At 38.1% G+C, this 13,176-nt stretch overlaps 1 protein-coding gene across 17 annotated transcripts in view; it reads right to left on the reverse strand.

The window, feature by feature from the left end:
* The window catches only part of GRIP1 (glutamate receptor interacting protein 1), a 304,722-nt gene that overhangs the window by 72,314 nt on the left and 219,232 nt on the right, over positions 1-13,176 (reverse strand). For all 17 annotated transcript variants that reach the window (XM_085568249.1, XM_077783507.2, XM_085568244.1 and 14 more), the window contains 3 exons: positions 5,105-5,240; positions 4,019-4,164; positions 542-625 (listed from right to left, as the gene is read on the reverse strand). In XM_085568249.1, the coding sequence (XP_085424375.1) occupies positions 542-625; positions 4,019-4,164; positions 5,105-5,240 (366 nt within the window). The remainder of the gene's footprint in view (positions 1-541; positions 626-4,018; positions 4,165-5,104; positions 5,241-13,176) is intronic.

Consider the following 13,176-nt stretch of genomic DNA (forward strand, 5'->3'; position numbering starts at 1 on the left):
ACACATTGTTCTGCAATGTTTGCAGCACAGAGTAGAAAATCCTGTACTTTACGTATACTCAGAATAATGAGTGACCACTAATAATTTATGTATTAAATAAAAAAATTTCCCTGAAGAAAATAATAATTAATTATTGGAGTATATTAATTAACAGCTGCATCTTTTTTTCTGTTTTCCAAGTCAATGACATTTTAGTTGTACAATTCAGACCACCAGCAGTATTAATCAAATTTCATGCCTAATATATACAAGTGCTACATGTAAATCTTTTTTTTTAAGAACTATGATCTTCCTGGTAGCAAAATCTGGTGTTATGTGACTAGAGTTTGTCGTGTTTCCTTGGTATAGTTGATTATTTAAAATTCTTCCATAAACAAAAATTAGAGCAGCTCATAAAAGCAACACATGAGGGTATGGAAAATGCAATATATTGATTTTTACTAACTGTAAGCCATAAATCTTGACATATTTCTGAGTGCTTCAAAAACTTATCACTTTTTTTTAAACAAGAAAATAGAGTTCAAACTCAACAATAACTCACCTCTTATTACAAATCCAAAAGTGTTTCCCTCTTTATGTAAAGTAACTTCCACAGTTCTAAAGATGAGACCTGATCCTTGTACAGCTAAAAGAAAAAGAATCCAAAACTTAATGGTTATTATTTTTCTAATTATACACACAGATTTACACCTTTTCTAACTTTAGATAGATACTGAGTCATACAATTGGAAAGACTCAATTAGAGAACAGTCAGACTGAAGACCTGTAATTAAATAGAATTCATCCCCTTTTTGAGGGAATTTTGGGCTAGACATTTTGCAGTGACAATGGTTTGGAAAAAAGACACAGATGCATATAACAGTTGAGGAATTTGAGTCTTATTGCTTAAATTTGGCATAATTTTGCTTTTCTTATAGTTACAAAAGAGTGCTACAAAATATGGAAATACACAGTGAGACAAAAAAGACACTAAATTCTTAAGAGTACCTATTGAGCTTCTAGTTTAGATATGGAAACATTTGCTTTTGTCACTTAGAAGACAATCAAGATTTTTGGGGTGTTTCTCTGATCTTAGGTTACTAGATTACAATGCATAATGCATTTTATTATCATAAGGGCTTTTTTTTTTCTTTTTCAAAATGTAGCACACTCCCTTATAATTGGTGAGTTAGTAAAAAAGTTCTTTGGCTCCTAGTTGAGTCAGTATTTTCTCTACAAGTACTATAGAACCGGTGTGCAGCTGGACTAGGAGGTGAGAAGCCTAATGCACAGACCAATGCATTTGAGTGTGATAATCCACTTTACAGAATTTGAAACCACTGCTGTTAAGAGACCAGCAGACAGTTTGCTATTAGCTTTTACAGGAAAAACTTTGGCAGGGTCTAAGAACTCTATTTTCCAATGGGAAAAGGACTCTGTGTAAAATCACATGCACTCACACTTTCCACCTTCCAGTCAAATACTGCGAACAGTACAAACATACATAAAATTAAAAAAAAAAATCAAAACCAAACCAGCTCAGCTCTATAAAATACATACACTGTGAGCAGTAGAAGTAATGAAAACTTGTGCCATTTAATGTTCCTGCCTGCAATAACCAGAGCCACCTTGTCAGGATACCCTGAAGGGGCAATGGATGCCACAGGCAACCCTGTGTGTGCTGCCAATCGTGAAAGGCACCAGGAAGAGCAGAGGGCACTCAGTGCTCTGTGTCCCTCTCTCTGAGGATCCCCTGGTGTCCCAACTCACTCAGGTGCTTCTTTCCAGGACATGTACTTTATGTAATGTACTTTTTTGGGAGTTTTTCAGTCCCTATTAAAAAAGTTACTGCACGGAACCAGGAGAACCACCCAGTGAAATTACATAAATCTCATTTTCTCAAGAAAACAGGTGAAAGATGGCCCTCTAGAGCAGTGCTATGCGCTGTAGTAATTCCTGCTTCAGCTTGAAGATCATGACTGTGTTACTGAGTCCATGTAGTTGTTTTCTTTTCAGTTAAGAAACATTTTACTGACTAAAAAAAATGAATTATGAGAAGACAACTGTTGCCTTCATTCCTATTGACAGAAAGTGGCCTTGCATGTAGTTGATGATGAATCCACACTTCCCCATTTGTTTGGTGTGGCTCTTCCACTGGGGAGAGGTGAAACCCACAGCTCAGCAGGGAGGAATGGCAGCAGCATCCTTCCACTTGGGAACAGCCACTCAAGTGGCTGCCCTTGCACCCAGCCTCAGCCTGCTGTGGGGGAAAACTCCTTAACCCTTGCCAAGAGTGAAAGGCAGATGCACGACAGGGGCTGCTCTCCTTCCAGTCTTAAACACTGAGGTGGCTCCTGCTGAAAATAGCAGCTGGATGCTCCTGCTGTGAACACTTCAGAAATGGAAGGAAGCACTAGAGAGTGGGATTACCAGTGCTCAGCCGAATTTAATCCATCATTATTAAATGACTGACATTTTCTGGCTCTGAAACTATGACAGTCCTCTCTCTCTGAGGGAGCAAGCATGGGAACAACAGTAAAATTTCATTATGTATGGGGCCGGGAAGGAAGTGCCAGGGCTTCTCCACATGACTTACTGGAAAATTTACATGTTTAATAAAAGCAACTTGCTCACTCACTAGTAGTTCACAGAAACAACTAGGCTGCTAATTTTCTCCATCTATGCTTGTATGAAGAGGCTGGAAATGGCAAGGCCTTAACGTGTCAAAATCCAGTCTGAGTGAACGAGTGGCACAGATGTTAGAAGAGGATGAAAACCAAAGAAAGCCCAGTTGAATAAATGCAAAACAAATAATGCTGGTGAAACAACCACATCTGCAGCAAAGTAACTCTGAATGCAGCTGATTAATTCAGATACTGTGCTTCAGAACATAACATTCCCTCACCACAAGCAAACACTAATCAACAGAGGACATTCAGCATTTTTTAATGTGCTTGTCAGGAGGTCCTAAAAAAACCCAAATACATAACTAGACTAACCCTCCAGATGCTAGAAAACAGTGGAAAAGTTCATAAGCTTCTGAGCACCGAGAACAGTGATGGATTTTTTGGAATTCTATTGCAAGTAAACTATTTAAGGAGACAAGAGCTTCCCAGTTGGCACCTGTGATTCTTCTGTCCAGACACTAGGAAACCATACCTGCCCTCCAGTGAGCAGTATGAATGAGCACACACTCTTTAAGGGCGTGCCTGGTGCAGCCCCTTGGTGGCAGTCAGCCACTGATTTTGTCCTACAGTCACACCATTACATCACAAGCACATAAAGACAGAGCAAAGGAGAAGCAAAGAAAACATTTAGTAACACTCCATAACTTTTGTGCAAGCATAAACTTGTGTTTTGAAGAAAATTCTGCTCTGTGAAAGCCCTTGTTTCAGTCACACATTTCTTGCCAAGTTCATGTATCCTTATGGCCTACCCCACTGTATCTTCTGCTCTAGAAATGAAATTTTGCCTAAATGTGGTGTTAGAAAAGACTAGAAGAGTCTCAAAGGATGATATTTTACCTAGGAGAGAGGGATAATGCTGCAAATGGAGAGAAGAAAGGAAAAATCAGAGGAAGAACTAGCAAATACTCACTGATCTCATCTCAGAGGATCTTACTGTAAAAAGAAGGATTTGCTTGCCATGGAATCTACTTAATCTAGTTTCCAGTATTCAAAACTGCAAAGAAGCCAACAAAAAATCCCGAAACAAAACCCAACCAAACAACCAAAACCAACCAACCAAAAATCAACCCTCATCCCTAGAAAAACCACAAACCAACAAAAAGCAGATTGATAACTCTGCTCTGTTGTTGGTGGGATTTCTGCTTCTAAAACATCTGAATGCATCCCTCTGTACTGCCATTTCTTTTGCACTTGCTCAACACTCTGTCATAAGCCACAGGAAAAAATAGAATTAAGAATAGAAAATTAAAAACCAACCACTACTAAAATGACTATTACCAACCATGCTCATCTCACTGTTGACTTTGTCTGCTATTCTACATAGGTTTTCAGTTTGCTCTGCAAATACTTACAGACCGGAGGCAGCTCATACTCCACTTCTAACACAACCCTTTCACCAACATTCTTGAGCAGGCTGATGATCTCATCATGGCGAAATTTGGTCAGATTGATTCCATTTACAGATTTGATGTAGTCCCCTATATCCAGCTGGTCACTCCTAGGGAAAAGTACATATTCCTTTTGTGAAAGACAGATCTGATGAACGAAACAAAATCCTTTAAATGGTTGTTTTGTGATTGTAAGAATTTTTTTTCCCATGAATCTAGATTAAAATAAGTTGATTTTTCTAACAGAAAGTGGCATTTTAAGATCTTAATCTACTCTAGCATGTTAAATATTAAAATAAGAACATTGTTGCATTATTCATTCCCGAGGTACAAAACCAGCTGTACAATAAAGGAGATGGATTATTTGACTGGTTTGGGCATAGGATCTGGGAAGTCATCTTCTTCATGTCCCCATCCTTGTCTCTCTCTTTGGGAAATGTCCAGAAAGAATTTGGACATTGCCTTCACAGCTACCATCATATCAACAAGAGGTGGCCAAGTCTAAAAGCATATGTTCTGCTCAGTTACTTGGGATGATTTAGCTCAACTCTTATCTTTCGACTTGTCTCACTCAAGATTGAAAGCTTTTTTCCTTTCTGTAGTAATCAAGGTACCTATGACTTCAGAGTCTTTTTAATCTCAAAGCTATCTAATGAAGAACTTTAAAAAGAATAAAATTATGGTATCATTATCATTATTTTTTTCAATTTTGTTGTATTTTTCCCCTCAGTATGTTATGCTAATTCTCTTGAATTTTTGTTCAAAGACAAAAAAAAAAACCCAAAATAAAACATATATAATTAGAAGAAATACCATGAGTCTTATGACAACTTTGAAAGATTTCATTGTTATTATTTCCAGTTTTTATCAAAGTAGCCTTGAGCAAAAAGAAGGACCAGCTGTTGCCATTTCCCTTGGAGGTTCTCCAGTGTGATGGGCTGCCATTATAGATGTATCAATCACATATTTTTAGGTGACCTTTCTGATGCAGTATGTATTTCTGAAGCAATCACATATTATAATGCATTTTGTAGCTTGAGATGTGCTTACCTAGCAGCGATTCCTCCTTGACGAAGGTTAGATACTCTTGGTTTCCCATCCTTGTCAATACCACCCGATACTGTGAGCCCTAGGGTGGTGCCTTCTTTTTTCATTAATTCAACTATTGTTGAGCCCTTGAATTCCTCTGTTGAAAGAAAATTATTCACATTATTAACATTTAAGTAGTAACACAGATGTTGCCCTTCCAGTATATCACCTTCTTCCCAAAAAAATCATTCTGTGTTAGAAAGAAATAACATGTACATCTGGAGATTTTTTTATGTTACAATTTACAAGTTCTGTCCACAAGGCTCTGCATATAGATAAATCTTAAGCCATATGTTCTGTGAAAGGTTATTAAAAACTACACCACTGTGCTAGTATACTATACAGAGCCTACAAATATGAAATCTGGGAACACTTATAACTAGAGCTAGTTGTTTCACATTTTAAAAAAGCTATCTTTTCTAATTTTCTGCTCTCTACCTCTGACCTCTGTGTTTTATAATGCACTTCAAGTGATTAAATAGAAGGGTAAACCACACAATGATATAATAGAACTATAATTTTAGGTTCAGATGCACTTTGAGGCCACTAGCAGATGTCATTGTTAATAGAACAACTGAATACAGCAAGAATCCAGACAGAGATACATCACATCTTAACAGTTTTATTCCTTATTTTTACATAAATACAGCTCCACTGTAACTCTCTGCAATTTCTGCAGAACAGGTATAAAGTAAGTGAAGGGCTTTCATAGTGATTAAGTGTATATAAATTTTCCCTCACATGCTAAAACACCTTCTTCTGCAGTTCCTTTGTTCTTGGAAAATGGTAAGTTAATTCCACAGACAAAAAAGGCAGGCCACAGGCAGAAAAAAGCCGCAAACTTTCAAAAGGAGATGTCCTTATTGCACAAGGGTACACAAGGTAACCTACATATGCAGTTTCAGAAAGACTGCAACTCTTTGGAAAGCCACATGTCCACTGTTTGCAGTCAGGGAAGACCTAGTAAAACCACCAGCTGCCCAGGTATTCTGGAAAAATACATGAAACCCTAAAGATCCTGGAAAAATCCTGAAAGGATCATCCATCTTGGGATCATCCATCTCAGGATCCTCCTTTTCAGTACTAATACGCAGCTTTTAGGTGAATTGATCAGCTACAAACATCATATATTCACTGTAAAACAAACAACACGTCTGCACTGCATTTAAGCATTAAAAGATTTAAAGATGAAAAGCCTCCAAAAACCAAGCAAGGTCCTTGTATATATTCAACTATTCACCAGTAAGTGTAGAAGTAGCACTATACAAATAGCAACAAGACTCTATCAAGATCATTTTCCACATAACTGAGGAGATGACGTAACACGTTTTCACCTTATGATGAAGAACTGCTGCCCTGAACAAGAATTGCCAAACCACCAACAATACCTCTGCATTTGAGGAAATGGTGGCAGATAGAGGAAATCATTCAGAAGAGACTTCAGTCCTAGTGCACAGGCTTGTAATCCTTGGTAGTACTTCTATTAGGATAACTGCTGAATCTTTTTCTGATGTGGCATCAGCCTGTGCTCCTGCTCATTTCTAGGTGGCTGACAGGCTTTTCTATCTCATCCAACTGATGATGACCTCACTTCAGTTATTCACATTTTTACCATTATATGGTATGACTTACATGGTTGGACAAGAGTTCCTCTTACTTCTACTGCAACAAAATTCTGCAATGCATTCAGCAACACCGGTTGTCAGAAGCAGACAGTAGCATAGCTAACTGGTGCATTCTCCAACTTGGCTGACACCAAACCACCATTTGGTACCATCTGGAAGCTGTTGAGCTTCCATAATGTTTGCTCACATCTGGCCTTTTTGACAGTTCAGAAAGAACAGACGTGATTACCTGCTTCTCACCATGCAGACATGTTGCATAGCTGTAGACATGCTATGGACCAAAATGCTGCTTTCACTTTTATAAAAACCTGTAAGGATTCATAATGAATACAAGAGTTAGTCACAGTACTTACTGCAACTGAAGATAATGCACATTGGCACCCATGATGCAACCTCAGGTGCTCTGCCAGTGTGTGACACGTTTATTCAGGGTTTACTCATCCACAAGATCTGGAGTCAAAAGAGAAATTCCCCTCTCTTCCCACCTCCCCGACTGAATCCTTCCTTTTAATTCTCAGTAGTACAATCAGGCTTTCAGCAACCATCTAAGATTTTTTTTAAAACACATACTGTGCCACAATGCATATACAGGACATAAAAAATGCACTGCACTGCAATGCAATGCCTAATCTTTTGCCATAGCTTAATACTGTCATGTGTTTTGATCTTTTACATAGGTTGAGAGTTTGCAATCCACTGCTGGGCAATATTTTGCTGCCCAGAGTACATGTGGATCCAAGCAGTATTTTAAGCAGGCTAACAATTATACAATTCCCTTCAACTACTGGCATGGAAAGTGATGACCAGGCTCATTCCATCTCACCATACACTATGACTAATTTCTGTTTACCTCTGCCAACTGAACAATGACTTCTAGGCACTTGTCCTTGGTAGGCAGGAGGGAAAGATGCACCAGCACTTAAGGGAGGGGTGGTGTGAACTGCTCATTACACACTGATAAATAAGGTCATCTAGGCATGCACAGTAGTTTCATTAGGTTTCCTGCTCTGAAGGATTTTGTAGCTTTTCCTGTACATAATCATATCAGGAAGAAATTAAACTACCTAAGCTGGTTTTGCTTATAAGAGACTGTTATCCCTGCAAGTGCTCTGAACCGGGCCCATTTGATACCCTCATCATTCTGTTTTTCATCTTCGCTTTCTTAAATCGCACATGATTACTGTTCTTATAATGCTATGTATGACATGCTTACTCATCTGCATTGCTTTGGCATTATTATTACACAATAATCCCACTGGAGTATTATTGAAATGCTCAATATCAGAACAACCCTGGGACTTCAATTCCAATCCAACACGCAACTGCAATCTGTACATGCTATTCCCCAACTAATGCAAGGTCAGCCTCTGTTTCCCAGTAAAGACAATGCTATGTTACAATTTGAGGGTAAAAAATCAAACTACTTCATGTATCACCTCACTCATAATTCATTACTTATGCCGACCAGCAAATTCCTAGTTAGTTAGAAGTCTCTGGAGTCTGTTCTTTCCTGCATGTACTCCCACATGAGTAATAATATTAGCATAGTCAGCATCTGAAGGGAAAGCACAGAAGTTAGTTCCAGACTTCTAATGAATTCAGACTTGGACTTGCCTTCCCTCAGCCTATAGAGAGGGGGGTCTTGGGACTGCCTCAGGACTTCCATTGCTTCCTGCTGTTGCAGTCCTGGGTACATGATTGTCCATGCTGCACCAGCCACTCTACAGCTTTCTTAGCATCATCCACCTACCTCTAGTAGGGGGGTCAGGAATCCCGCTGCATCGTGGAGATGGCACGGCAAGGGGAGAAAGAACATGCACACTTTCATGCACAAGCAGACATAAGATGAAAAAGAAAGGTTTCTGATCCAAAGAGCTTCCTTTAGATCTCCAATTTTGTAAGCAGGAGCATAAACAGCAGCTGAATTCTAAAGAAAACACCACACTGCCGCTGTTTTCTCAGTTGCTGGTCTGGATGCTTCTCTTTGGCTTGCTGTTGCTATACCATGACTGTGTGAGCCTGACTTGCAGCTGGGTCAGCTGGTGCATTAACACTGTGATCTGCCCTGCAGCCTGGAGCATTACAGGGATACTCAGTGTAGCACAAGAAACTTCAAAGATAAAGCAGATACTCAAATTCAAGACTGGCTAAACCTTACTATGAGAGAATGAATACATGAAACAACTGGCAGGTAGGTAAAATTGAAGAAATACCATTACCAGTTTTTCTTCAAGAATAATAGAAAAATAGTAAAGCTTCTAGTATTTTATACCTTAGCAGACTTCTTGCCCTCTTCTACTCTTTGGTGTATATAAATAATATCTTTCAATAAATAAGCAGCATGGAAAAAACATTTGAAAGCTGAGTCATTCTTAGTCAAACTCTTAGGCAAAATATTTGAACTCTTAGTCAGAATTTGTATCATTTTATTAATATTTCTCATTTATTTTCTAAATTACTACAATTTTATATCTTAGTGTACATATTAAAAGTAAAACGCAAAAATATTTACCTTCATTTCAGATATTGAGGCCCTTCTGTGAAAATTTCATTTTAAAACCCCAAAAAGGGTCTAAAATCTACAGAATCAGATCAAGTGCTTGATTCTCTTCACCTAGTGAATGAGTTTGTTAAGTGCAGCTGGAACAGGTCATAAAAAGGACTGAGCATAAAAGTAAAAAAAGAAAACCAAACTTGTTGTTTTCTTTTATACCATATATAATTAATTATATATTAATTATATATGGCATAAAATAATAAAACTATATATAATTAATAAGTAAGTAATTGGTAAGTTTGCTGAAAATATAGTGAATCCTGTCCTTGAATGGATTTTCCCTTGTAAGCCAGCAAAAATTCTGCAGAGAAAACATCTGCTTTACATGCCAGTAGGCATCTCATAGCTTAATAAGAAATCACATAAAGTCAATTGTTTGGGAACAGAAAGCAGTTTGCTTTAGTGAAGACATCACATTTATTCAGTGTTTCAAGTCCTGTGCATATGTGTATTTCTCTTGGAGTTACAAGAGGGATGTCAAGAGATGATGACCAGTCCATTCCTTGTTACCCTTGTCCTGCCTGGCTGTTGCTAACTTCTAAACCACCAAAAATTCTATCAAAAACAAACAAAACAACATTACTGAGGAGAGTCTGAAGACATGGAGCTGGTCATAACCTGCCCTGTGCCTCCCCTCCAGCCTGTGGAGGGACAATCCCAAACCAGTCCTAGTTCAGAAGCAAGCAACACACAGTGGGAGAGAAACTGGTACAAGGTGTGGCAGAGCCCATCTACAGGGCAAACACACCGCAGTTACCAGCAACACTGTGCATTTAAAACACTGCCAATGCACGCTGCCTTGGGTCAGCAGCCAGGTTAATCTCTATGAAAATACAGGTGAAACGTTGTACCATTTTCAGTGAAAGCAAAGGATAATAGGTAAGGTTAAGACACTTGCAAAAAACTGTCTAAAACAGATTCAGTTTACATTGACACCTGTTCTGGTTGTGCACAAGGCATGTAAGGCATTAGATTATCTCCTTTATATCCTTTTTTTTTTTTGCCCAGCTATAAGATCATCTACAAGATGACTTTGCCATTGCAAAAATATTACCTAAAATACAAATACCTTCCACAAGAGCTTATAGACTAGAAAAAGTCTTCCTAGCCTAGGCATGACACAGAAAAGGAAATAAGGGTATTTTATGATCCATCACAAGCAGTGATATACAAGACATGACCACATAATTCACTGAAAACACCAGGCCTGCAGGACACAGCAGCACAGTTCACACCTGGGTTCACTGGCTGCCTGTCTAAAATGAGCTCAGCCCTTGTGATATTTGGTTTTGGGTACATTTTTCATATTCACTGAATCCTTGGCAGCTGACAGTCTAAATCCCAACTGAGACATTCAACAAAAGTGGTCTTCAATTTAACCACGAATGTAAGCATTATATTTGAAATTCTGTTTCTAACTAAAACATCAGAATTTAATACAAATGTCTCAAGTCTGAAAATCAAATAACCACCAGAAAGCCAGCTGCAGACAAAAAAAAAAAAAAAAAAGAAAAGAAAAAGAAAAAAAAAAAGAAAGAAAAAAAAGGCTCTTAATTATTAATGAAAGAACCTCACCAATTTCTTTACAGAAGAGTACTGAAAGAAACATATATGACACAGTTATCAATGCACACTACAATAACTTCAGTAATTACATTTCAGGAGCGAACAATGACTGGAGTAAACCATGATTACCTTCACAGCCTACAGCACAGCCCAGTTCTTCTCCAGCAGCAGCAGCATAGCCATGCTACCAATGGAACATCCAAGTACAACATCCTGCTTGCATCTGAATCCACTCCTTGTAGACAGGAGTAGAAGAGAACATTTGCCAGAAAATGAAAAAAAGTGTGGCATGGTGTAAAATCAGGTTTCACATTAAAGCAGCTTCAGAGAGAAAAGACAAGAATGATCTCTGTGAAGTCAAATTACAAAGGATGGCTTCACATGAGAGTGCGAAAAAAAGCTGCTTTAAACTTAGACGAAAAAGTGGTCCATGGCAGCAGCTGTGTAACAAGCAAAGGTTTCTCCAGGCTAACCTTGGCAGATAAGTAGACTAAAGCAAGAGATGGATGGCCACATGTCTAGATGCTTTTTCAAGACAGACAAGTGCTGGTGATGGAACAACAGGCTTTTTGGTCCTCTGGATAGTCTTCTTTGCAAAAATTCCACACAAAGTTTTTTCAAGCATGTTTTTTTATGTTTTGTTTTTTTCTCTTGTATTCACAATTGAATTGCACAATATAGTGCAAGAAAACAAAATGAGAACAGATGTTGATACTCCAAATTCTCCCAAATATTCCAAGTACTATCAGCCTAAAATTATTCACAATATTACTTTGACAGATATTGTGCAAAGAGATCAACTTTAGTTATCTTAATACAGAGGATGGCATCTGATTCTTCTAAGAACTGAGTCTATTAAGAATTTTTGTCAGTGAACACTTGGGAATTCTTTTCTCTGTATTTTTTCTTTTGCTGTACATCAGGGATTGGAAAAATCAGGCTAAACACAATCATTCCCTATTTATAATCCGTGAGCAGAAAAATTGAATTGGAGGAAAAATTATTTTAAAAAATTATTAAACATTAAAACATTTAGCTTCAGCAAATGTAAGAATACCCAGATTTAGCTAAATCACAACAACAAAGCCTCTTCTTTTATTATTATCTACAAAAAAAAATTATTTTTAACATGCCACTTTGCTGTAGGGTTGGAATAAAGATGCAGTGCAAACTACAACTTGCTCAATGATGTAGTTTAGTGAAAGCACATTTATTCCTTAAGCTAGCTGGGAAGTTCTAGTGTCTTCATCAAGGATTTTCTTTTAGAGTGTATCTACACTATCCATTGATCACTTGAAAATCTGCAACCATCAACTTCATTATCTTCAGATGAGGACCAGCTCCACCTCAAGGCACTTACTATGTTTCAGTAAGTTCAAGCATTTTTTTGCTTCCTCATTATCTATGACGGCAGTCAAATTCCTGAACATCTGTTAGGTCCAGAGCAGCTCACTAAACTGTCAAGGTGGAGCTTTATGAAGCAAAGACACTGGAAGGTAAAAATGAGCACATTGATGAACAACTTGATGGTCTCAACCTTCACCTCTTCATCTGCAAATACTGCAGGGCTTTCCAGAGCTCAAACTTCCTTGCTTCCACACTGTATCATTGCTAGCTTGGGTGGGGAATGGATAGTAGAAGGTACTTTTGAGCTGAAGGTTATGCCTATCGTTATCTCAAATTTGTATCTCCCACATGAAACAAGCATCTCCTTTTGAAAATTTTGATCATGCAATAAGCAACAAAATCTTAAACTCAAGAATGGCTTGTGCATCAGCAGCGTGACCCTGATTTCCTCTGCTGTCTCTGACAAACAGTGATGAAGAAAGGAGAGAGCCCCATGGCATCAGTCTTTTCTGCATTTCTGTCTGAATGGGATAAAGGCTTCATTACCCCTCCCTTGCTAGTAGAAACCCTACTGTACAGAACAGCACAGAATTCAGACACTAATTTAGATTTATAAAACTTCTTCCCATAATTCTGATTAATTCACCTCCAACTTCCTCTTAATTTCTTTTTAATGAGAAATTAACACCTAGAGAACTCTTGATAATTTGTGTTTCTTTACACTGATGTGTCACTACTCATGAAAACACAGCCTAACTTGCAGTTTCTCTGTTTTCTACAGTTACTAAAATGGATCAGGCAGGATTGATTACAGGAGTTATTGTATTTGTGCATTTCAAATCAGGAAAGGACCACTGAAAACAATTCTCGCCCTCATCACTTGAGTGACACAAGTGGAGAAACTCGATATGGTAGTATCTCCACCTACAGATTACCTT

Source organism: Lonchura striata, chromosome 1A (assembly GCF_050655825.1).
Source record: "Lonchura striata isolate lonStrDom1 chromosome 1A, ASM5065582v1, whole genome shotgun sequence".
Lineage (NCBI taxonomy): Eukaryota > Metazoa > Chordata > Aves > Passeriformes > Estrildidae > Lonchura > Lonchura striata.